This window comes from Seriola dumerili, unplaced genomic scaffold (genome assembly GCF_002260705.1).
Source record: "Seriola dumerili isolate Sdu_G_001 unplaced genomic scaffold, Sdu_1.0 BDQW01004516.1, whole genome shotgun sequence".
Classification (NCBI taxonomy): domain Eukaryota; kingdom Metazoa; phylum Chordata; class Actinopteri; order Carangiformes; family Carangidae; genus Seriola; species Seriola dumerili.
In genome coordinates, this window is record NW_019178771.1 from 94,812 (window position 1) to 121,030 (window position 26,219).

General features: G+C 39.3%; 3 protein-coding genes across 3 annotated transcripts in view; all 3 read left to right on the forward strand.

Moving 5' to 3' along the window:
* Positions 1 to 5,751, forward strand: part of ppm1l (protein phosphatase, Mg2+/Mn2+ dependent 1L) — a 43,477-nt gene extending 37,726 nt beyond the window's left edge. Inside the window, exons 3-4 of the mRNA XM_022769719.1 lie at positions 2,276 to 2,437; positions 5,006 to 5,751. Coding sequence (XP_022625440.1) covers positions 2,276 to 2,437; positions 5,006 to 5,346 — 503 coding nt within the window. The 3' untranslated portion in view covers positions 5,347 to 5,751. The remainder of the gene's footprint in view (positions 1 to 2,275; positions 2,438 to 5,005) is intronic.
* A 3,019-nt stretch (positions 5,752 to 8,770) lies between these two features.
* arl14 (ADP ribosylation factor like GTPase 14) lies at positions 8,771 to 11,080 on the forward strand. Its single transcript, XM_022769720.1, has 2 exons — positions 8,771 to 9,191; positions 9,863 to 11,080. Exons 1-2 carry the CDS (start codon positions 8,877 to 8,879, stop codon positions 10,169 to 10,171), a joined length of 624 nt encoding a protein of 207 aa, XP_022625441.1. The 5' UTR covers positions 8,771 to 8,876; the 3' UTR covers positions 10,172 to 11,080.
* Positions 11,081 to 12,056: 976 nt separating this feature from the next.
* Positions 12,057 to 25,928, forward strand: kpna4 (karyopherin subunit alpha 4). The gene is made up of 17 exons (XM_022769721.1): positions 12,057 to 12,273; positions 14,112 to 14,156; positions 14,357 to 14,446; positions 16,662 to 16,691; positions 16,858 to 16,910; positions 18,052 to 18,147; positions 18,481 to 18,566; positions 19,388 to 19,474; positions 19,583 to 19,752; positions 20,419 to 20,463; positions 20,615 to 20,746; positions 21,232 to 21,360; positions 22,134 to 22,238; positions 22,358 to 22,429; positions 22,874 to 23,036; positions 23,143 to 23,237; positions 23,609 to 25,928. Exons 1-17 carry the CDS (start codon positions 12,205 to 12,207, stop codon positions 23,702 to 23,704), a joined length of 1,563 nt encoding a protein of 520 aa, XP_022625442.1. The 5' UTR covers positions 12,057 to 12,204; the 3' UTR covers positions 23,705 to 25,928.
* The last annotated feature ends 291 nt before the right edge of the window (positions 25,929 to 26,219 follow it).

Sequence of the window (26,219 nt, forward strand, 5' to 3'; positions counted from 1 at the left end):
GAGAGTCGAAGGTGTGCCTGGCCAAGCTAAGCCAATAATTAGCATGAGCAGAGGCTGCATTCAGGCCATGGTGCCATTTTAATAGGGAACGCTGAACGTGTGCTTGGCATGACTGGGCTAATTGGGGAAGGGTGTGCTAGCAAGGCACCTCAGTCCATTATCTCTATCGCCATGGGAACTGGATAAGGATAATTAGCTGGACAGCATGGCACAGTGCAGCGGCAGCTATAGGCACAAGCAGCAGGATTAGGGATGCATACAATGATGAAACTAATGGAAATAGATTTTTCACAAACTGTGTAAAAGATTTAGTAAGTCGTTTACAATTAAGTGGCAGCAATGTTCACTTCATTCATCTTAGACTCGCTTCTAGCTGGTGCTCTCTCCCTTATACTTAGTTTCTGTCCCCCTCTGTTTTTTTCCGAATTTTCTGTTTATCACTTTTTTCTCACCCAAAGATATAAAGGGGAATAATAAAATCATTGTCCTACTGAGAAGTAATCTCTTTTTCTCTTTCTTTCTTTATATCTCTACTCTTCAAGCGCTCTACCCCCCCTGTACTCACTTTTCATTTCATCTGCATCCGCTGCTGTCTGTCTTTAACCTCTCCCATCTCATTCGCTACATACTGACTGTACCAGCTCTACGACAGAGTAACTGTGAACTGAATGGAGGAACCCTTAATGAGGGAGACAGATTTATTTTGTTCTGCACAATGCCAAACACCTGAGACGTGAGCTCTCAGTCCATCAACATCACACAAAGATGTAGAACTTTAAAGGAAAGCTTTAATGTTCATCCTCGGCCATTTTACTACTAAAATCCTGACAGCGTCTCTACTGTATGTCCCATTACGTGCCTTTCTCCCTGTACCACCCCCACTCTCTGTCCGGGTGGTCCAGACCAGTAGTCACCCCCCAACCCTCCCCAACTCTCTCCTCTTTTTTTTCCTCTCTCTCCAGTTTTGCTTAGCTTTGCTCTGTGTGAGCAGATGGCCAAACAGGCAGATCTGCTCTTTCTCTACATGACTTTGAATCTCACACAATAGGCCTCAGATTCCAGACTCTGTTCTGCCTGGCTGGGAAGCTAAACAAAGAGAGGAAGGAGGAGAAGAAATGAAATCATTGAGGTACAAGGAGCAGTACAAGGAAAAGAAGTTGCTTCAAAGAGTTTTTGCATTGTTTGCACACAGCTTCACAGCATGTGTCACTTCAGTGCAGGAGGGAAGTGTGTGTATTAGAAGAGTAGTGTGCTTTTATTTTTTTCTCCATTACATATGTTTTTAATGTTAACGTACCTAATGTTAAGTTTTTAACATTAAGTTTCTTTTGAACGGTTGCTATGAGTGACGGTTTTTGTTTTGTTTTTTTGCCACGCTAGCACAGTGGCTCTATGGATGTTAATGTCGCTCTGTCAGTTGGTCCACCACTTTGGTCTAGATGGAAATAGCTTGACAGCTATTTGATGACGTGCTTGAAATTTTGTGCAGACATTCGAGGTCCTCTGAGGCTGAATCGTGCTGACTTTGGTGATCCCCTGAATTTTACATCAGTGGCATGAGATTGACATTTGATGTTTTGAGTGAAATGTCTCAACAACTATTGGATCAACTGCCATGAAGTTTCGTAGAAACATTCATGTCCATCTCAGGATCAATTGTAATTACTTTGGTGATATTTTTTTTCTCCAGCGACATCATCCGGTCCAAGTTTTAATTGTCCTATTGATTGGTTTCTGACCAAATCCCTGCAAAAAAATGAGAGTCCCGTCAGCCACAGCTGTACCGTTTTTATTTAGTGCTAACTAGCAAATCTTAGCATGCTAACTGGCTAAACTAAGATGTTGAACTTGGCAAACATTATAAATATATATATAAACCTTCTAAATATCAGCATATTAGCATCATCTTTATGAGCCATAGTATAGCCTGACAGAACCACAAGCGTGGCTATAGACTCTTAGTCTTGTTGTATGATTAATGCATAAATGTAATATTACCTTGATTTGTCAGGTATTTGATTTGCTATATTGACCAAAAACAGACATTCTTGTCTGGTCATTTTATCCATGAATTGTTTCTCAATTGATTTTCCAGAAAATTAGCAATATTACAGTAAATATTGGCAGAAAATTACACAGAGGATGAAATCCACATAACGCACTCCAGTTGTGATTCTCAGTTACTTCTCTGTCCCCTACCCTCTTCCTGCTCCATCTCTCTTTCTCCATCTTTCCCTGCCCCCTCCTGTTCCCCTCTCCCCTCTCTCTGTTTCAGGCACTACATGTCTGGTGGCCCTGCTGTCTGATAAGGAATTGACAGTGGCCAACGTTGGAGACTCACGTGGAGTTCTTTGTGATAAAGACGGCAATGCCATTCCTCTATCCCATGACCACAAACCTTACCAGCTCAAAGAACGCAAGCGGATCAAGAAAGCCGGTGAGAAAACAGCTGCAGTCCAGACAAATAGGCTTTTTTTCACCAGATTCTGAGTAGCAAAACAGGGTTTTAGTTAAAACGTCAGGGACATCAAAACTAAGATTGTTGTCATGAAAGCATTAAATAAGTCTTCTTATGATCAAAGCAAAGCGCCATTATCCTTTTTTTCTTGTGTTCAGGCTGACATCAAAACCTTGTGACTGATAACACAATCTGTTTCCAGAGCAGCATGGTATCAAATGCAGTCAGACAGTGCACAGTGTTTAAGGTGTATCTGTAGGCATAATTCTCTCTCCTAGCCTATCTACATACTCTCTGTACTGAGGAGAGTTTGATGGCAAGTTGCCAGATTAGTCAGTCAGTGTGGTCACTCTTAGGGTAGCTCTCCATCTCCATCTAATGGTCTGATTGGGTACTGAAAGACATTTGGTTTCACATTATGTTGCTGCGTACTTACTCATGTTAGATGCTAGCAATTATGATACTGCAGATGTTGATATTTCCTTCTGTTTCTTGTGGGCTTCAGGGAGTGGAGTTAATGATGATGTTTTAATTATAAATTCTCATGTCCAGGAACTACTTGTATACTAATAAAACTCCTTGTACAGTAACCTTTTCTCATGGGTAGCATTATCTTGTTACGGTGATGTTTTTCCTCCTCTCTCTGGCACATTCATGTAAACACAGTTACTCAAGAACAATTAATGATAGAAACTTTATACCTACACCACAGTTTCCCCAGGTAGAGCTGATGATCTGATTAGATTTTGCAGCAACTTGCTGAATACATTTCCATATTAACAAGGATAAACCTGATTTTCTTGAGTCTGTTGTTACTCTTAAAAGCTAAATTAAGTGTTGTGTATGCACTCCCGTTAGACAGGCGAGCAGGAGAAAAAGAAATCATGCTGAAGAAAGTTCAAATTCACATAATCTCTGCACTAAGTTTAATGCAACAATGTAATGTTTCAGTCACATTCCTCTGGCATCAAACTTACAGTATGAAACAACAACTTCTTGATACTAGAGCTGCAGGCTGCAACAACCAATTAAAAAAAAAAAAAGTCAAATCACAAACACTTAGACCAACAGTGTCTGAAGATCCACAGAATACAGTGGAAAGGTAAGTAAAGTAAAGGTTTGAAATTATAATGTGTTGTGTAATTTCAGACAGTTTACTCAGTATTTCCTTAATAAGAATTAATTATATTTAAGATGACCTTTTAAAATTTGAATTTCCCGTATGATTTTTTAAAAAAATATTATGAAGATTGTTTCCAGTTCGTTTATGATACTAAAAATAATTGTTGACTGATACTGCTTATTTTACATTGTCTGACCAGTGTTTACTTACTATTTTCTGTGAATCTTAATATACATTGTTGGTGTCATATTAGGGATTTTTAAATCAATTATTGGTGGTGTAATTGTCCCGGGTCTTTGTGATTTGACTCCTTCTCATTGGTTGTTGTGGACTGTGGGTCTCGTACACATGCTGTTGTTCACATGGCGAGTTTGATACGCCTTTGACTGAAATGTTGCATTTTCAATAAACTTAGTGCTCACAGTGTAAAATGATTGAAAAAGACCTAAATAGAAAAAAATATGGATTTCAAAATTGAAATACATGCCATTTTTGTACAAATAATTTAAGTCTAATTATTATGTGAGGGCAGAAATGCTTGCTAATTAATGCAATTATTAGCTTAACAACTGCCAGCAGCAGCTAACTGCTGAGGTTAATACCTCATAGTGTTTAAGACATTAGGAGTGTCTGAAGTCTCTCTTGTTACTAATTCATTTGGTACATAACATCTCCTAACAATTATGTCAATGCAGCTAGCTAATGAGGTGGTAGCTGCTAAAGTAGTCACTACTGAGGATACAGAGGTCATGTCCTCTGCTTTTTCTGGGAATTTGGGGATTTTAGTTTATAATAGAAAGTTACACATAATGGGATTTTCTGGAACGCTGACAGCAATATTTTATAGCCCGCAGTGGCCTGAACTCCCAACCTCAGTATTTAAAACCCTGGCTATGGCCTTGTTCATTAGGAACTAGGGAGGTATCCTGACCTAGAATGGAAGTCTTCATCTTATCCAGTCATTTCCACTACAATTCCCTGCTTGCAAATCTGTTGGAGCCGTTGAGGACACACAGCTGTACTTGCAGGATGTGACATGAATTGAAATTTATCCACCATAAACAATTCGTTCCATGAGCATTAACGGTGAGCACTGGGTGAGTGAAAACATGTCAGTGGCACCATATTATTATTATTTGCATTTTGATGTGAACAGAGCAGACTCACACTGGATAGAAATGAGGAGACATGCTGCCAGCTGATTCAGAAGAAAATAATCAGTTATCTTTGTGTTATAGTCACAGTAACACAGAAGGCATCTGTTTCTCCTCTCTTCTTCTTACCTTTGTGTTTCTCCTTCCTTTTATGTCCTATCCTAATTCTTCCTCACATTCTTTCTAACACTTCCCCTCTCCTCTTTTTTTGAACTTCCCGCTGCTTGCTTTCTCATTTTCCAACCATTTCTCCTCTGGCCTCCTACTCAGGTGGTTTCATCAGTTTCAATGGCTCGTGGCGTGTCCAGGGCATCTTGGCCATGTCTCGTTCTCTGGGCGATTATCCTCTGAAGAACCTCAACGTGGTCATTCCTGATCCCGACATCATGTCCTTTGACCTGAACAAGCTGCAGCCAGAGTTCATGATCCTGGCGTCCGATGGCCTGTGGGACACCTTCAGCAATGAGGAGGCCGTTCGCTTCATCAGGGAACGACTGGATGAGCCTCACTTTGGTGCCAAGAGTATTGTCCTCCAGTCTTTCTATCGTGGTTGTCCTGACAACATCACAGTCATGGTGGTCAAGTTTAAAGGCAAGGGCAACGAGCAGTAGATCGTCCATCAACCACATGCAGTATCTATATTATGTTTGAATATAAGTAAGAATAGGCTTAAGATGAAAGATTTAAAAACCGAGCCCGCAATTTTTTGAGCAAGAACTATTTCTATCGCAGATATTTACAGAAGTTAGTTCTTCAAGGCATCCAACCACGCCCCCGTCCTTTTCTTTTCCTGCTGTCAAAGTGACACTTTTCTTTCATTTAGTCTTAGCCATATCTTTGAGACACCGTAATGTGAGCTTGAGTCACTGTTATGCAAATAAACAGGTCTAGCTTTGTGCAGCTATGGGGTACGCCCGTGAGTCTGCACACACTTGTATGTATGACTGTGTGGGTGTGTGTGTGTGTGTGTGTGTGTGTGCGCGTGCGTGCATGCATGCATGCGTGTGTGTGTGTGTGTGAGAATGTGTGTATGAGAGAGAGAGAGAGAAGAGCAACAGTGATAGATGTCTGTCTTTGTGTGATAAACTTGCACACAAGTGTCACATTAACCACCAATTCATTGTCTATACAATAATGACAGATTAAAAGTACACACATGATAGCATGGAGTTCCTCTTCCATATTATTTCAAACATGATGTCTTTCACTCAATGTCTATGTGACCACTAATTTTATACTTTTGGTTACCTAACTCTGTGTTTCCATATCGTCTAATTGTATTCACATCTACCAAGTGACTTCACTGAATATTTAACATGTTGGCAGGTTATTTTATTCCTCAGTCAATAAGCATCACTGGTGCGTATCATTAATATGAATTTATTCCCTTTATACATGAACAACGCAAATGATAATATGCCTATGCTTGTTCAAATATCACCGTCATAATGTACAGCAATAGAACCGATGCCATCATTATATCACACTTGCTGAACGTGAGAATTCTTGGTGTGAGGATGAATCAAGTGTTTGAATGAAGAATGAAGTGAGTTTCCCCATTTTGTAAGTTTATTTCTTTGAATGTCGTAGTCCACTTAAAATGATCGGTGTTAGTTTCTGTGCTGATAAAGTCTCATGTCTGTTTTGATTGTTGATAACTTTTAAGACTTTAAAGCTGAGACTAGTTTTGGTCTGTCCGACTACCACTACTGTTCAGCCCCAACTTATCAGGATCCATGTAACCACTGATAATGTAGTAACTGTCTGATAATATTGTAGTATGTCAAAGTCTAATGAAGAGTCACTTTAAATGGGTACAAATATAATACAGTCCTTTAGAGCAATACATTTCCTGATTATGTAGTGATATTGTAGTAACATCATATTATGACACTAGCTGCTAATTATTGGTTTATTAACTCATAAAGTAATATGATTACCTAATAACACTGAACGTTTCTGTTCAAACGTGTAAGAAAAAGTAATGAGGTATCTCACAATATAATAATAATAATTGATGTAATAATAATTGGGAGTTATAACTTTAATATTACTTTATCTAAATTTACGGTAACATTTACAACCCTTTTAAAAAGTCTTTAATTACATATTGACATGCTATTCTTTTATCTGACTTTTCATGCATTATCATTTACTACAATGCCCATGAGATATAAATATACTCAAACTGACAACTTACTGTTGAAGTGTCTTGTATTAATATCATCCTCGTCAAGAGAAAAGTCCTTCGTCCTGATCATTACTGTTTGATCTCAGTTTCTCTGAACTGCAACTCAAAATGTAACAAGCCTTTGAATGAAATGCGTTATTGTTGCCTTATTTTTTTAACTGGTTATTTCCTGTTATGAAGTCTGCTGCCAAAACTACTTCTCAGTTTTTAATGTAATGCAGTCGATCATACCTTGCACACTGCACGACCTCAGTGTCATACCTTGTTAACTCACATGTAGAATAGCATTGTTGAAAGAATGTCTCCAAGAGACATGAAATTGTAAGATGAATGTACATACTGTCCTCATGTTAGTATCACCCCTCCACTGTTTATATAGCAGTGAAGAAAGCAATGCGCCTGTTCTTGGATTGTTTAACTTCAGAGATATATACCAGATAAAACTGTTTGCGCTTTTTCAGTTCACATTCTTCCTTGATGACATATGTTACAGAATGTTTATGTGGCATTTGTACTTGTTTTTGTTGACTTTAATAAACTGTAAAGAAAAGAATTAAGACATTTTAAAATGTAAATCAAAAAGGTAACATTAAAATGATAAATGATCACATCATTTTGTGTGTGTGTGTGTGTGTGTGTGTGTGTGTGTGTGTGTGTGTTACCTACAAAGTAACTTGTTCAAATATAGCATAGAGACAAAAGCCAGACATAAAAAAGAAAGGGAGAATAAAGAAATTGCCACACATTTACCAAAAACAAAAAACATCCATGCCTTTACATAGTGTATATCCTGGTGACTTAATATCTCATATCAAAAAAATATAATGAAAGAATAATGACGATGATAATAACAATAAGACACTTCTGTACCGATATACAAAAACATCAATATTCCCATCAAATATGAGAGCTTGTTCTTTTTCTGTCTTTTCTTTGTTCTGTATGCAGCAAAGCAGATTAAACAGTGCACTTAAAATGGGACTGTGATCCTTAACTACAAGCTTCATTTTAGTCAGTCTGTGCCACCTGCTGGGTGATTAGAAGATGTTCATTACAGCAGTCCACATTTACCGTTAGATATGTTGGACTGAGCAATAAACTGGATTTATTTTTTTTCTGATTCTCTGATCAATCTGAGTTTAATCATATCATACTGGTCAATAAAATAGATTGTCTGAATCCCATGTAATAAAACTGAGAACAGCTACAACAACCTTTGACATATCCAGAAAGTAAGCATATAAATTAGCCTACAGTCCAGTCAAGAAGTCCAGGTTAAGATTAGGTGGTCATACAGAATTAATCAGGGCAATCTGAGGTCATCCAGCATGAGAAAAGAAATATAATGCCCAGATGTTTATTAAAAAGTACATATTGTTACATTTATTGTTATTGTACTGATTGTGATGTTTTACTTTAATTCATCTGAGATTAATCAAATTCCCAGAAACTTTCTGGGAGCTGCACGCCCAGCCTATAAATTATGAGACTAAAAATAAAACCACATTAACCCATCAGCCAGGGCCATCAAAATGTCCCTGTGATCTCATTGCTATTGGACATCCAGTCAGGAAGAAACACAATCCTCCAAACATGGACTTCCTGGCTGCTGGTGTGTATGATGATCTGGGGCAGGTGTGATGTGACGCCACCAAGGGTGCTTTGGAAACCAGAGAACTGCATGTCGCCTCACTTAGTTGCACCGTCACTTTAGATATAAATAGCTTTACCGAAAGCTACGCAGGGGACTGAAGGAATCCCATCACAACAGAGGGGAGGGATCACTGCCTGTGTGTACATAAAACATACTGATTGTAGGCAGTCTCCTTAAGAGGCCAGACACGCTAAGCCTGCAGACAGTACAGAGGGAGCAGACAGCTTAGTTTACAGTCACACAAGAAGAAGAGGACATACGTTTTTGGATATAGACAAAGACTGCAATTTTAGGACATGGGTGTATGTGGATCCAAGCTTCAGAAACAAGCACAGGTCCTGATGCTGGGCCTGGACGGATCAGGGAAGACAACCCTCCTTTACAAACTGATGTACAACGAGAGCGTGGTGACCGTGCCAACTGTGGGCTTCAATGTGGAGACGCTGGAGACTGATAGGAGCAGCCCGAGCATGACGGTGTGGGACGTGGGGGGCCAGAAGAAGATGAGGCCCCACTGGAAGCATCACTATACTGATACAGCCGGACTCGTGTTTGTGGTGGACAGCTGGGATGAGACACGGCTAGAAGAGGCCCGCAAGGAACTCCATCGGGTAATTAAATCAAAGAATATTTAATTATTTTTAAGAATAAAACTTTACTTTAACACCCCTAGTTAGCTTTTATAAGTGGTGTATGAATACTTAAGTCTCCCTCCACTCAAAATGTGTTTTGCTTATTGTTGTTTCACTTGGATGTTTGATCTTCTCTTTGCAAATTGACGTATGTGCAGAGTTTGACACTAGAAGACTATCTCCTGAAGGGAGAAAGTTTCTCTGTGCTCACCTTAAATCTGAGTTTAAGTTAAGATTTTGGAACAATCACAACTAGTTTAGATATTTCAAACTAGTTAGAAGGCAGGTTACACAAGTGGCATGTAGAAAATTACACTGAGTATTACACTGAGAATGGACCTTTCACTACATCCAGCAGTTTAACTTCTGAAGTTTGCATATTCATAGATTATGGATTTTGAGAGAGAAGGTAGTAGAGTAGATGCCATTTTAGTAATTTTGAATGAGGAAAATTATTTATTAGTATTCTATATTATGGGTTTATGTATTGTTTATAAATGCTACGAAAGCGGAAGGGTAAAGTAAAGTGTTCACTTGATGGGATGTGTAGCAAACACATTATCTTCATGCAGTGGACAGGTTCATCTAAAAAGTTTGTTTTGCACTGTAGTTATTCAACTGTTCTTTACTTTGTTTTCTCCACCTACTAGGTCCTGAGATATGAGAGTCTCAGAGGAGTTCCTCTTGTGGTCCTTGCCAACAAACAGGACCTTCCAGGAGCACTAAGCCCAGAAGCACTTTGCCTTAAACTGGATTTAAGAAGAGTGTGTGAGGGCAGAGCCTGGTTCATCCAGCCCTGTTCAGCCACCACTGGCATGGGGCTAGAAGAAGGTTTCAGGAGGATAGTCTATCTGATGAAGACCCCACTGAAGCAGACTCAAGAGGACATTAAAGTTAAGATGAAGTCAAAGGGCTTCAGTATCACAGCTGTGAAACAGGTCTTGCTCTGCAGCAGATGATGGATGAAAATCTTTTTTGAAGTTTCATTCATGCCATGTGTTGGATCCCTTCTTGCCTGCCTCTGTGAGTCTTTGGCAAATGGCCACACTGTGGCATCTGTAAGATCAAATGAGAGGAGGCGGTAATAAGAAGGATGACATTAACACTGTGATTAGTCTTAATCTCCGGAAGATAAAACTTTAACTGGATCATGGGGAAGAGAAATAACTTTGATGATAAACCACAAGGATTCTGCTTGCAATCTTTGATTATCAGAGTATTTTTGAGAAAACAGTGGACATGTCACACAACATTTGAGACAATTCAGTCTGACAGTGTACACACTGTACATGGGAAGCTCACTGATAAGAAACAGAAATGTTCTTTTCCATTTTTGCAGTTTTTCTTTATTTGTTATGCATTTATTTGTATTATTTTTAACATCACAATATCAAAATACAAGGATGTCTTGTTATGTGCTTACTATTTCATTTACACTTTATTTATTAATTTGGGAACTGCCAGTGTTGACTCACAATATGTTAAATTATTGCAAAGACTTCCTTCAGACATATGATACTGAAGTAAAGTAGGCTATAGCCTATACGTTATTGCATCAAACATATTAAAACAACAGCAATACATCTGTCAACTCATTTGAACGTGTGTTGGCGCTGTTTCAGTATTATTTTGTCTATTTGTTGCACTGAAATAAAATTCTTCAAAATACCTAGAATTAAATTAGGTGATTCTTTTTTGTGTGTGATAAAATCAGCAGTAGAATAGTTATTTAGATTCTTCACTTATATAAAGTATGCAATACAAAAAAATAAAAATTACATTGCATGTAAGGATCCTGAAATTGCACAACACAGCACAATATTCCCTGTGTTTTACTTGTGTGACAAGTAAATTGTATAATAATAAAGACTCCCTTATCTATCAAACTGCTGTTGACCAAATTACTAAAAATCAAGTAACACTTACTTTTGGTTGATAATCCAGCACATTTTTAAGATAATCATATATTTCACATGAAAAGTCTTAATCTACAAAGTAACCATGGCTGTAAAATAAATAAAGTTAAGTAAAATGAAAAACAGTGGCATAAAACAAAAATGCTCAAGTAAAGAAGTAAGCTACTTCAACAGTGTATTTACAGTAAGTGCCAAACTTGAAAAAGTACTTACTATTACAAGTGTATAAGACAATTTTAATTTTTATTTCTGTGTAATGCTGTGGCTCATAGCACCACATGGGATCATGACACCTGGTTTACAAAACATATAAGCAAAAGTAAAAAGGAGCAATAAAAAAACATGCAACATTGTAGCCTACCTTTATATTCTATCAAATAACATATTCAAGTAATAACAACTGTTTTTTATGATTTTACTGTTTATCATGATTTCATACATTTTTTCTAATCTCCCATGCTTTCTCTATGTAACTGGTTGATTTAAATGTTTCAAATGTGTACAACAAACTCTTTGCACAATCAATATGTATTTTTAATCTTACTAAGCAAAATATTATAGTATAAGTAAAAAGGACATTAGAAAACAAAATGGAATTAATTTTCTATGAGTCAGACAGCACTCTAAACAAATCTTTAGATGCACGATTGTATATCGGACTGCTTTAGTTTTAGCTAAAGTAGGTGTTCCTAATAAACGGAAAACTTTGTGTGGCAGCTCTAAATATTAGGAACACCTCTCATCGTAATGCAACTCAAATGAACAGCAGTTAACAAACTAGAATAAATGGATGTTAATTGTGCTTGAATATCATGATCAAATATGAATGTGTAGTGTTATGTGGCGCGCCCTGCAGATGGACGTGAAACCAATGAGAGTACAGGGGATTTCCCCACCCTTCCTCCACGCCAGAGCGAGGCTGCCCTCCACCACCGGCATTCCCAGTATGCACCGCGGACAGAGCTGTAAAAAATAGTCCGCTACGAAAGGCTGAGAAAAGGGAACTAGAAAAAGGGGGTAGCTCACTAGCTAAATTCACGAGTTCAACTGTATTTACCGCAACCACAACTGCTAACATGGCTGACAGCGAGAAACTGGACAACCAGCGGCTGAAGAATTTCAAGAATAAGGGCCGTGATTTGGAGGTAAAAGTTTTGCAGATTGGCGGCGAGGATGTCCTCTTTTCCTCGCCGCCGCCGCTCTGTTCGCGGCCAGCTTCGCCTCCTGGCTTCCCTGTGACGTCGTTTCTAATTTCCACCATCGGCAACTTTGTGCCCAGAGCCCCGGCCAGGGCCTTCATGGATCAGCCGTGTTAGATCACTGGCGTTTGCCGGGCGGTTTCCCCTGTGGGTTTCGCTGGGTTTCTTAACGCCGTATGACCGCCGTGGTTATAAAACATGTCAGAAAAGCTGGTCGGAGTTCATCGCCTCCGCTGGATGTGCTCTGCTAGCCCGCTGCTAGCCAGGCCCACGGGGAACATGCTAGCTTAACTGAAGCATATTATCCACCGGGTCGATTTAGCTCGGTGTTAGCTTTTCAAAATGTTTAATGTACATTCAACAGTACAGATAACTGACTTCCAGTTATCTTTGGGGGATATTTGCGTGATTGGCAAGCAGCATAATAGCGTTATTTTGATACTGCAGTTAGCCAAACTGCGTGCTAGCTTGCTAACGATAAGCTCGGTGGTGCTGGTGGCTGCAGTACCACCCCTCCCCCGTCTTATCACCAAAAACAATGGCGGAAACCAGTCAGCCTCTTTGCTGGCCAGTTACCTGGGTCTTTTACATCGTGGCGTAGTGTTAAATTTTTATCCTTTGCGTTACTAACGGTTACACATGCCCAGAAACCAAGGTTATCAGAAACACCTAGTTAACGCGATCACATGACTGGCGGATCAAAGCTACACGTTGGATCCATAAGTTACCACTAAATCTACGTAGAGTTCTGCTTCATTAATATCAGCAGGTGATGGTGTTGTTTTCAGGCGGGCTCCCTTAAAATGCATATGAGCAGGATATACTCATACATCCTGTTTGACAAGTAGCTTCTGTAGCTAGGTAGGCCATTAGACGTGAGTTGTCTCGCCTAGTAACCTGTTAATAACTGAACACACACACACACACACACACACACACAAGCGTTATAGACACATTTAGTATTTAACTGCAACTACAACAGTACTCTTCTCCTCGGAAAGAATAAAAAATTTTATACGCCATATATTCAGTTGCCGGTTTATTAGATACATCGGGTTAAAACTAATGCAGTCTAATACAACAGACCTTCAACAAATCTTTCCTTCACGAAGGGTACAATGTTCATTAACGTTAGTTGTTTTCAGGAGGGGTTGTTTCAACTTCATGGTCATTTTAGAATTTGAGGTTTAGAGTATGTTGTACTGAAATGGTTTTCTTATATTTTGTCAAGCACATGGGTAGCAGTGCTGGAAGACTAAATATTAGAAACACTTCTATTATATAATACAATATGATTGAACAGCAGAAACAAACCTCAGTCTCTAATATTAGAACCAACACCTCTTTGAAACATTTTCAAAAAATATTGGACATTATAATCTTCATGATGCTAGGATTTATTACAGGTCTTCAGTAGTTGTAGCTAGATGTGTCTAATAAATTGATGTTTTTGTAAGAACCTGATAAAACTGGTTTCTGTCAAAGAATATGGGTGTTTGTAGTCTTGTTAAGACGCATGAAATGGTCTTACAGTAACTTAAGCTGAGTCATATTAGGTCAGACTGGTGTTAAGTGTGTTTGGGTGCTGTCATATGCAGTGTGTGGGCTGTTGACTTTATGCTCCAGGTATGACTGAGACTGCTGATCAGCTCTGGTTGTACAAACTGGATCTTGATCTCAGACTGTGCCCGGATTTAATTTTGTAGCTGGTGTTAACTCTCTTGGGCAAAGGCAGGTTGGGATTAAAGGTGTGGTATAATGTTCATATCCTATCTCTCCCACAGACTATGAGAAGACAGAGGACCGAGGTAGTTGTGGAACTCAGAAAGGTAATCACTTTTGTGTTACATTATGTTATTATCTACAAACACCCAGTGACTTTCAGTAATTACGATTTTTACAACCAAATTATATTCTGACCTCTTACATGCAGTTTATCTTTGAAATAATGTACTGAAAGATACAGACGGTATCCTTAATTTCTGCAGGAATATGCATGAAGTAATGTTTTCTGTTCCCTACACCACAGAACAAAAGAGATGAGCACCTTCTGAAGAGGAGAAATGTGCCCCATGAGGACATCTGTGAGGACTCTGATGTCGATGGAGATTTCAGATCGGTACGGTTGTGTCTCTCTCAAAATGTGTCTGCTGCCACCAGAAAATCGAGTCAACATATTTTTAGGACTAGTGTTCCCAGGACAGAGTAGTCTACAGCTCCTGTAAGGTACCACAGAAGCTGTAGGAATGACAGCTTGGCGTATAGAGTCTGCTCCGACTGTTTGACCATGGGGTTTTTCACATTAGGTTCGTCTCACTGGTTAAACACTCTAGAGGTTTAGGACATGGTGACGTTTTGGCCATGTGATGCTGCCTCCTTAGCTGTCCTTGCTCAGTGCCAGTTGGGTGGGGTGTGAGTGTGAACAAACATACAGTTTGTCTTTCTGTGGGCTGGTTGGGACAATGCACCTAGTATAACTATTGGGGTTGTGTTCCCTTTTGGATGTTTTCTGGGCTCTTTGGGTCACAAAATTTCTATTAATGTTTGAGAAAGTTTGCTTGCCTGCTTATGTAATCTCCAAAATGAACACCGGTATAGAGTTTTATTTTTCACTTTTAGATGAAAGAAAGCAGGTATTGTGAGGGTACCAGGTAATAAAATGATTATTAAAACTTTTGGTAGTAATAGTTCTGGTCGTGGGGGCAATTGTGATACATACCACAAATGATTTGTATTGCACATAGTGGCCTGAAAGTGATCCCTCAACTTGGCCTTTTTGAGGCAAACATTAATTCAGGTAAATATTAATCTTACCATAACTCAGCTAAAATGATAAGGCAAGTAGTGTTATTGTGGTTACATGTGCAATATATTGTTTGGGTCCATACTTTTTCAGTTGAGCACCTGGCACCTCAGGCTTGAAGCCCAAGACTAAATAATCTTAGTCGTCATCCATAAATGTATGCAGTGTTGTCACACATCATACCTACATGTTTTAGAGTAACAACGTCACAGAAACTCGGATCAATCAAGAATCCCATCATCTCTACGGATCTCAGGGTTTGGTGGCATTGCTGGATTAAAACGGCCACTCAGCAGTTCAGAAATTCAATCACACTAACTGCCTAGTGGTACTGAGAGGGCTGACTCGAAGTGGGCTGCTTAGCAATATATCAACAATGACATGTTGCTCTGACTCACTGCAAGACATTAGAGAGGCTTTTGTGGGAAATTGTGCTGGCCAATCTAGTTTAAATACTTAACAAACCAATTGGTGCTGTGGGACTGTTTTTAGTCAGCCTAAAATAACACATTGATTGTGTTGCCTTGAGGACATTTGCTTTTGCATTATTTTGCCCACTTTGTGGTTAGCTCTCAAAATGAATAATTTGGGCCTCTGAGCTTGTTAGACCATAAATGCCCTTTTCTGATATAGCAGATGTTTTCTAATTCTTCACCGTCTCTCAGCTTTCTTTTTTAATTTTTGTTCTTTTTCCTGTATGAGTTCTTGTCACTGCTATTTTTAATTTCCATAGGTTACAGTTATCTCTTTAATCTCCCTCCACAGTGATGGAATGTAAATACACAATATAAATCTGTTGCAAGTACATGCATATTTGCATGCAAGGTTGTTTTTTTTTCCTGGTCTGTCATTTGTTGCAAGTCCCCTGCCTCCACTTTATTTGAGGGTGCACAGGCAATTAGCTGCAAATACTGGCTTATCAGTACTGGCCAACTTTATTTAATAGAGCCTGCAGTCACGGTCAGTTGTTGTTTGAAAATGATACTCACAGTCTCTACCAGAGGCAGTCTACACTGGGCTCTGAACTCCCTGTACTGGACATCAGGTGAGGTTGCCAGTTGGCAAATTATCGTGTTTGAATGCTGGCCTGCACGTCCAGCCTGCTTACTGTTAGACCACAACACGACAATGGTTCAAACGATAATGCAAGTCACTAGTTTGTCCTGATGGCATTTCTCAGTCCCCAGCCTCCCCTCACTGTTCTCAGTGGTGCTTTGGTGATTGTCCTCCCTGCTTTATCAACTACACAAACAAAAGCAATTTTAGGAATAACTGTTTTTAATGCAAGACAAGCTAACAGATGTCTGTTATCCCTCGTCTGGGCCTCCCAGGGTTCTGAGTATTCACATGGCTTTTGTTTAATGGGTACTGCTGCTTTACTGGGGTTGACTTTTTTTTGTTAAACCACTAGTTTGTAATCTACCAGCTATGGATCATCTCTAACTCTTAACATTACATACTGTATGTTTTTACAAATGTGTGTCGAAGCATGATTCTAGGCTGATAATTTTTCGAAATGTTTCTTTTTCAGCAAAACACCTCTCTTGAAGCAATAGTACAAGTAAGTAGGATGTTTGATTTATTTATTTATTTATTTATTTATTTCATCATAATGTATATCATGCATCACAATTTACATTTTACAGTATACAGATTCTAGAGACATAATTTATTATTTTAAATGTTGTGTATGACTTGGTTTGCTTGTGCGTGTTGTGTTTTTGTAGAATGCCACCAGTGATAACCAGGGCGTCCAGCTGAGTGCTGTTCAGGCTGCCAGGTAGGACCACAATCCCTCATACTCTTGTTCTCTACTGATTATCATGTCAGTTTACACCAGTAGTTGGTCAACAACTGAATGTAGTTTGTTGTCTCTTTATAACCATTTAGTGATAGATTTCTCCTTTTGTAAAATTGTTGATCACAGTTCGAAGAGCGCTTTCACACCTTACCACTCTAGATCAGTTCATTTGGGCTGGTGTGAACACTGTCAAACTATACATGCGTACAACCAGGTGCTTGTGCATTTTGTCTGTAGTGTGAAAGCAAAGCGGACCAACAACCACAGGATTGTATTATAGTGATTTTAGTGTGGATTCGAAAAGAAAGCAGCTACCTAATCTGTCTGCTGAGTGCGAACTTGAAGTGGCAATCTGTATAATCGACCAATTAAACTTACAGATGTTAAATATTACAGATGTGAAATGATTAGTTTAATCTGACAGCATGAGATTTTCAGTACTTAAGAGGACACTTTTGTAAATTACTTCTAAAATGCCATGGAGCCTATTATTTGTGAATATAAATGTTAATTTGTGTCATGGGAAATGGTTTAAATGTTGTTACACATCAATGATGTTATCATGAATCACATCTGATTTACAAGTGTATTTGTAAGTGTGTGATTCTGCACCAGTGCACCAATACTGTCTTAAGAGGCTTTCTGAATAAAATTGATGGCCTCTTGTAAAATACAGGGTCAATGTTGCAATTTGAGCGGCAGAATGTTTTTCCAGCTTGGTTAGACAGCAGGGATTTACAGTAAGTCAGCCCCGTCTGATTAATGGATATTGTAAATGGCACTGTAGCTCAGCTGTTCGGCCCTTTAGAAGTGGGGTCAGGTGTAGCATAAGGTAGTCGAATTCATGAAACATGTTAACCTTCCATTATTTATTTATTTATTTATTTATTTATTTATTTAATCTACCCTGCAGCTTTATTTTGACAATTTAAAGATGTCATCAGACTTTACTCGTAGGTGTTGGGTCATAAGTGGGGTGATTGACAGTGTGGAGATACTTCACATTCTTTAGCTGTTTCTGTGTGTATGTAATTGCTTCTTTTTGTTGGTATATGTCAGTAAAGCTATGTGAGTAAGAGCGCGTGAATAATGGTCTTCTGTTTCCCCTTTGTTTTTGTAGGAAGTTGTTGTCCAGTGACCGTAACCCTCCGATAGATGACCTGATAAAGTCTGGGATCCTTCCTATATTGGTCCACTGCCTGGACAGAGATGACAAGTAAGCAGGCAGTAATTCTGTTTGTCCGCATGTAGCAGTGAATCATCCTGTTTCATGTGCGGTAATTATAGTACAAGTTAGCCCTTTCCCCCGATCATGTTGAGTTTATGTACACTTCAAAGTTATGTAAATGAGACAGCAGGGTTTAGCCCAGCCTACAAGTGAACGGTGTTGCAGTTATGTAAATGTGTCCTAGTTTTCACCTTCCAGGAGTGGTAGAACATAAATGACTCATCAGTTTGCTCTTACTGTTGACACCCCTTCCCAATCACACTCATTTTTACCATTGCCTCTGCCACCTCCATCCATCTATCCTCTCTCACCTCTCTATAGCCCGTCTCTCCAGTTTGAGGCAGCCTGGGCTCTAACCAACATAGCATCTGGGACCTCAGAGCAGACCCAAGCCGTGGTTCAGTCAAGTAAGTGCCATTGTATCACAACCACTTATTTTCTCTTTCTGTTCTGTTATTTTATTTCAGTTGCTTTTCTTTTTGATATTTTTTTTTTTATCATTGCAATGTTTCAAGTAAAAGGGTAAATAGTGCACATTTACTGTGTTTGACACTCCTTTTGAGAAATCTTGCATCTGTTATGTTCACAATCTTATTCTTTTCTTATTTAATTACTTTCAACAACAGTTGAAATAACAGACATTAAAAAAATCAATGTATTCACTCAGCCTACTTATATTTAGAATTACTTTGCCTTTTGCTTAACAAATGTAATCAAAATGGATTAAAATATAATTCAAAGGCGCATTTCACGTGGCAGAAGCATGGCAGCCCACTTCGAGGCAGAAGGTCACTTGTAAAAATTGTAAATGTAATTTTTTCCTTCTTAATAAATCTGCCTCCATCTTGATTTTTTGTTTCTCACACAGATTCACTTTCAGATTATGTGGTTTATCATACTAGATAGCAGCAATTACACCGAGCAGGAACATAAATCGATTGAAAATAGAGCAAACACTCCAGTCACTGAATTTCAGGATTATAAATCTTGACAATATATTGCATCATAAACTGGTTAATTATGCAGTCTTATACAGCAGAGTTTAAGTATTGTGGGCTTTGGCTGCCTAAATTAAGCATGTTTCATGATTATCTTGAGTGTTCTGTGGTTGCATTTAAAAGTTATATTAAAAGGTCCTAGACCTGTTTATAAGTTCTTTGAGGAACATGGTGTTGTACCTGAATTACAGCAGCACATGATCGAAACTTATCTGTTTCTTTATGTGTAGATGCTGTGCCACTGTTCCTGAGACTCCTTCACTCTCCTCACCAGAACGTGTGTGAACAGGCCGTCTGGGCTCTGGGCAACATTATAGGTGAGTCGCTGTTGGTTTGAATATGAGTGTGTTAGAAATAAGTCAGAAAACAGTCAGACCAAAGACAACATGTGCTCTCTCTCTCTGTGTGCAATGTGCTCTGTCCAGGTGATGGCCCTCAGTGCAGAGACTATGTGATCAGCTTGGGTGTGGTGAAACCCCTGCTCTCTTTCATCAGTCCCTCCATCCCCATCACCTTCCTCCGCAATGTCACTTGGGTCATGGTCAATCTGTGCCGCCATAAGGACCCTCCACCACCCATGGAGACAATCCAGGAGGTGTGTAAAGTATATGTATAGAAAAAATTAGTGAACTGTACCTGAAGTAAAGTTGTGTCATTTGAAAGGCAGTGTGTCAGTGGTTGTGGGTAGGAAGACAGTGAGGGATCACATCCATTTTCACTGCAGTTGCAACACCTATACGTTTTGCAGTCTCACCTTCAGTTGGCAACACTTGGTTTTACAGGTCTGTTATTTCCTGATCATTTTTTGTGGGTTTCCTGGAAAGAACGCTGTAGTTTGGTAATAGTTACAGCAAAAATGGATACAAAGTTCTGAGACTGTCATTTTAGTTAGTTCAGTTAGTTGAGCTTATTATTGACTTTCAGATGAATTTCCATCAAAGAAACTGCTCCATGTAAACCCCAGTCAATATTTATTATGCATTCATTTATTGTTGGAAACTTTATTCTTCATTTATGTTATTATTATGTTATTTTGTTGTAGACACATTGTGCATGTTAAGCTCATTTTAGCAGCTGCATGTGGAGACAGTAGCATTTTAGCGCCTATCAAAAATAAATCAGAAATTGTTTTATAATGAAAAGAAATCCAGCAGCCAATGCAGCTATGAGCAAACTTTTATGGACCACATAGAAATGTAATTGGTGTCTTCATCATCATTTTCTCCACCTAATGACGTTTCTTTCTGAATTCCTTTCCCAGATCTTGCCAGCTCTCTGCGTGCTGATCCACCACACTGATGTCAGTGTGAGTACACCAAATTTAAGCAGCCTGTGGTGCCTTTGCCCTATGCTAAATTCCCAGATGAAATTCCCTGCTAAATTATCACTGTCTAATAAAGGTTGTGCAGAAAGCAAAATGTATTATTTACAATCCTTTGGTGTTTTGCTGCCTCCAGATCTTGGTAGACACAGTGTGGGCTCTGTCCTACCTGACAGACGCTGGGAACGAGCAGATCCAAATGGTCATCGACTCTGGCATTGTCCCTCACCTGGTCCCCCTGCTCAGTCACCAGGAGGTCAAAGTTCAGGTATGGAGAGGAGAATTGTGCTATTTAGTTTTAATTAGGTAAACCTGATTTTGAAATTGTTTTAAAAACGGATTTCAGTTATATTACACATTCTCATCAGTTTGTGGTGCCCGAGGAATTCTTAACAGTCATAACAGAACAATTAACATGTAATGATTATAATTCATAATACATCAAAACAAACAGCCATGGGTTAACAGCGCCATCATTGCCAAGTTATATCACAACATTGGATACATTAATAGATAACAAACACTACTAAGGAAGCTTTTAAAATCTGCTCAACAAAAGTTTGATATGATTTTATTTTTTCTCTTTGTAATTACTAATGACTACTTCTACCTCTGAAGTTGTTGAGTAAAACTTGTTTTCTGAGTTTTGGTATGTGGTATAACAAGCATTATTGAATATCTAGAAATAAGTCCTCTGAATAATTAGGCTATTATTATTATTGAAAGAATTTAACACTTCCTCTCCACAACCAGACTGCGGCCCTGAGGGCTGTTGGGAACATAGTGACTGGCACAGATGAACAGACCCAGGTGGTGCTCAACTGTGATGCCCTCAGCCACTTCCCTGCCCTCCTCACTCACCCGAAGGAGAAAATCAACAAGGTAATATATTCTCTCTTCTCTTCCACACACACACACACACACACACACACACACACACACATTCACACTCACTACAATCTCAAACCGTCACACTAGTTGTCTGGAGTTGATGAAATCAGAGACTTGGTGCTAGTATGAATGCTGTGTGTGAGATAATAGATGGGACAGATAGCTAATGTTAGGACTTCACAGCGTGGCGAATCGTGGGGATGAAGATGACGAAGAGGACCTCAGCGGCTTGGCTAGTTGTAGTTAGTGAGGGGAGGAGGGTACTAGTTTGTGTGCATGTGATTGAATGCATGATATCATGGGTTGGTGGCCAAAGGGTGCTGAGACCATGTGTTCCTGCTGATACTGGAGTGCATCTGAGACCGGTCACATAAAATGAGGCCCCCTTTGTGACCTGGACGATGATTAGAGCCTCAAAATCGCCCTGGCCCCGCCCACAGCACTCTGTCTCGACCAGAGGTCAAACTCTCTGAGCGACCCTCTGGATTCTGATCCAGATTAGATACAAAAGGTCATTTTTGACAAATGTTTTCAACTTTCATCAAGAAGAATGGACAGTCATGTCTTCCTAATAACAGCCTACACAATGTGATTTCCCTGACTGGGCCCTTCTCTCTGGTTGAGGGTGTCATTCTTCAAATCACTTGGCTTCTTTGGTTTGAATAAAGCTTGTATACACTTAAACCTATGCTTAAATAAATAAATTAACAGAAACTGCCTGTCTCCTTGATAGAAAAATGTAATTTGTGCTTTTTCTCCTGTAGGAGGCAGTGTGGTTCTTGTCCAACATCACAGCAGGCAACCAGCAGCAGGTGCAGGCCGTCATTGATGCCAAGCTAGTCCCCATGATCATTCATCTGCTTGACAAGGTTTGCATCCATCCCTTTTTTATGCTCCGTGACAAGTGCATAAATAGGTGATATACGATTCTTTGTAGAGTAAAGTAAACAAATATATGTATTGCTTACTTAAATGCATATATTTTTAGGGTGACTTTGGCACTCAGAAGGAAGCTGCTTGGGCCATCAGCAATCTGACAATAAGTGGGAGGAAAGATCAGGTAAGAGCCTTTTCTTTATAGTACTTGGACTCAATAAATTACTGTTCCTTTTGTGTGCTTTTACCCTTAATCTTTTTCCACACCCATTATTAACCAAACGCTATTTGATCTTTGTAAACTGCCATGGAGAATAAGTCATTAACTGAAAAAACATCATTTCCAGTTCATGAGTTTGACCCACATTTATTTTACAACTTTGTTGTGGTGAAGAATAATTCCTATGTTGAGGATTCGTTGACAGTTTTAATTGCCAAGCCACTATTGGCAATTATCACATTTATTAGTGACTTAAATCTTTGAATCCAAACAAGAAAATTAGATCAACAAAAAGTGTAAATTTGAAATGGGGAAGTGTTGAACCCCTATTAATGAAGTATTGCTCCCTTTTCTAACATGTCACATTACTGATAGACAGTACATCATTGTGTTGTCTGCTGTCTACAGGTGGCCCACCTCATTGAGAAGCAGGTGATCCCTCCATTCTGCAACCTGCTGACTGTGAAGGACGCTCAAGTTGTGCAGGTTGTCCTTGATGGCCTCAGCAACATCCTCAAGATGGCCGATGATGAGGCTGAAACTATTGCTAACCTCATTGAGGAATGTGGAGGTGAGATCCACTTTGTACCATCAAGGTTTTGTGTACTAATTAGAATCCTGTTTTAAAGTGTGATTGTTGAGCAAATGCTGTATAAATTGGTGTTTTTGTCCCACAGGCTTGGAAAAGGTGGAGCAACTGCAGAATCATGAAAATGAAGATATCTACAAATTGGCTTACGAAATTATTGATCAGTTCTTCTCATCTGATGATGTAAGTAATATTGTGTGTGTTCATATTTTTCCTTTCAATATTAAGTTAAAGTATTATAAAATTAAATATTATTATTAGTAGTATTAAAGTATTGTTTTTAGTTTAAAAGCCAAGTCACTGTAGTGCTTTTGGCCGTATATTCCTTTTTAAAAAGTATCATTTCACTGAAAATGATAAATAGTACTTTTGATATTGTGTTTCCCTGTTGGAGAAGTTTTCTGTCACTGGCCCAATACTTTTCCCTACTTACTTCAAATGTCACTGGCATGAAGCTCTAGAAATCTCACTTTTCTTTGAACACCACTGGTGTTTAATCCACTGTCATATATTCTGTACTTTGTTAATACTGTGTTGCATTGTCTGTCATTCAGATTGATGAAGACACCAGCCTAGTCCCAGAGGCCATCCAGGGCGGAACTTACGGCTTTAACTCAGCCAACGTGCCAGCCGAGGGATTCCAGTTCTAGACGGCATCTGGGGTATTCTGGAGTTTTGTTCACGATGCAGCACTCTGTTCAACATAAAAAAATTAGGAGAGAAAGAGCGAGAGAGAGCGAGAGTGTGAGAAATTTGATCCATTGTGCTTGGCTCGTGGGATCCATGGCTGCATCTTATCTGAGAGAAAAATGTGTGGATTTCATTTGGCATTCCAGGGGAACCAGCCCAAATGAAGTTTGAGATGGCGAGTGGGTGCGAGTGAGAATGAGTGGCTACATGTTGCAAACAAGCAAAACATCTACATCGAATGCGTTGAGAGACATGCCGACATAACTTCTGTGTTATTGGAGCTGTCGTCTTCGGAAAACTACTTCAAATGACAACAAAAAAACTCGATGTCTGCCCGGGGAGAACCAAGGACATCCAAAAATAAGAAATCAAGAGATCTTGAAATATTACAATACAACAAAATGCAGAAATGAATATAACTATAATTATGAACTGAGATGAACCACAAACCATCACAATTCTGCGGTCCTCCGACTAGAGAGGGCGCCACCCTCAATGTGCCCCTCCCCCAATCGGCCACGCTATCAGACATGTGTGTGAATGGACCCATTGTGTATGAATGTCTGGACTCAGTGCTGAGGAGCCAGGTTCATCTCCTCCAACAAGACGCCCCGAAGGGGCACCATCCTCTCCCCCTGGTGGGCGGGGCCAGGAGTCCGGCTGCGCGTGTCGCATGTGCGAGAGAATGGACGGATGAGTTGTGTGTGCTTGGCTGCGTGCGTGACTGGGAGTATGCAAGGCTGGGTGAGAACGCATGCAGAGACGGGAAAAAGATTCAAATACAACATCTGAAGAGAAACAAATTGAGAAACGCAACAATGAGGTTATCAAAGGTTTCAGGAAAGAAATTCTGCCTTTGAAAGAGGCTGATCCTCTAAATCCCTAAAAGGAAGAACTTTGGATATGAAAAAAAATCATCGTCATCACAAGGATTATTTTTTTGTTTTGAATTATTGTTAAGTTAGTATTAATTGACACTGGACAATGCTATTGGCAGGTGTGGAGCAGCAGTGCATTGTATTAAGATGCATTTGGTGGCTTTTGGGCTTTTCTTTTTGCCTCCAGTGTGTTTCTTTTTATGATATTTTTTATTTTAAGCTTTTAGTTTCCATTGCTTCTGTAAAGGTGATTGACGACGATCGTATTCCACCCTCACACCAGATCCCTAACCTACGCACCAGACATGGGCTTGATGCTGTGAAATTCTGACACCATCACTATAATCAACCAAATGACCTGTTCCCCTTGTGACACTTATTTGTCATTCAATTTACAGCAAAATCACTGCTTTGCAGTATTGTTGCCATAGCTTTGACTTATCACCAAGGGAGAAGAGAACAATGGCCATTTCACGTAGGATTGTGAATCATAACCTTTGCATGTACTAAACTATAGCACAGTTATTTTTAGGGTATTTTAGTTTCCTTAGGCTGTGGATACAGTGTAATTTTCATTTTAAGTAAAACTGTGCTTAAATGTTACATGTTTCCCCTTCCCTTACCCCTCACTAGTGTCCAATTTGCTAAATAATCTGTATGGTTTTGCACATGTACTGCAAAGTGAGGCCTGAAGTCTTTCTGAGGCTGTGTTGGTCGGTTTCATAGGTTTTGACCTGCCAACAACCTCTACAATATGCATCACTCAACCACAATCTTTGTTGTATTTCTAGAGTAATCCAATGATGCTTTTTAGTGATACTTGAGAAAATAATGACTTTATTTCAGGAGCAGCAGTAATGAATCTGCTAATGTATCTCAGCTAGACTAAGAGGGGATTTAACCTCCCTTTTCTCAAGGTCAAAGGGGAATTGGGGAGTTGTCCTAAGTGGGTTCTCCTGAATAATAAATAAACCCATGAACAAGTTTGCTGTACCTTTAGTACCTTGAAGTCCTTAGACCCATACTCCTCTTTCCTCTTATACCAGCTAGGTGTACAAGCTTACCCTTTTCCATTTTTTTTTGTGTTAACTTCAAACACTGTAGTAAATAATTACACATTGTGCTCATAAACCTTCTGTTGAACATAGGGGTATTTTTTTGCAGCATTCCTTGTTAGCAAACATGTGGTTTCAAATCTAAAATTACGAAATGGAAGAAAAAAAGGTGGTTTGCCCAAAAACCTTTTTGGGAGATAGGCTACAGGATAGGTTGTCTTCGAGAAAATAAATAGTGAAACCCAAATCGAGAGATTGAGTGTGTGTGTGGTCTGTTGTGACGAAGTGGTGAGATTAATACTTGTGCGTTTTTTGATTTGTTTTTCCACATACAAATATGTAAAACGGCCAAATACCTTCGTTACTCTCAGCGGTTGAGCTTGTATTCAAATCGAGAAAAAGCGGAGCCTGATTGGCCAGGGAGACCGTTTACCCGCATGCGTACTACGGGTCATAAAAAATGATGCATTCGTCGCAGCTGTCGGAAATGTCGGGGGGGGGGGCAGATAAGTTATTTAGACGAATTATATATGAGCACAGTT

What these genes read in the sequence shown, in the direction of transcription:
- arl14 (XM_022769720.1), top strand. Translation starts at nt 8,877, where the DNA reads ATGGGTGTATGTGGATCCAAGCTTCAGAAACAAGCACAGGTCCTGATG. An exon ending in CCCGCAAGGAACTCCATCGG is followed by an intron (nt 9,192 to 9,862) that starts GTAATTAAATCA and finishes TCCACCTACTAG; the next exon opens with GTCCTGAGATATGAGAGTCT.
- kpna4 (XM_022769721.1), top strand. Translation starts at nt 12,205, where the DNA reads ATGGCTGACAGCGAGAAACTGGACAACCAGCGGCTGAAGAATTTCAAG. An exon ending in TGCCTGGACAGAGATGACAA is followed by an intron (nt 18,148 to 18,480) that starts GTAAGCAGGCAG and finishes ACCTCTCTATAG; the next exon opens with CCCGTCTCTCCAGTTTGAGG. An exon ending in TCCACCACACTGATGTCAGT is followed by an intron (nt 20,464 to 20,614) that starts GTGAGTACACCA and finishes TGCTGCCTCCAG; the next exon opens with ATCTTGGTAGACACAGTGTG.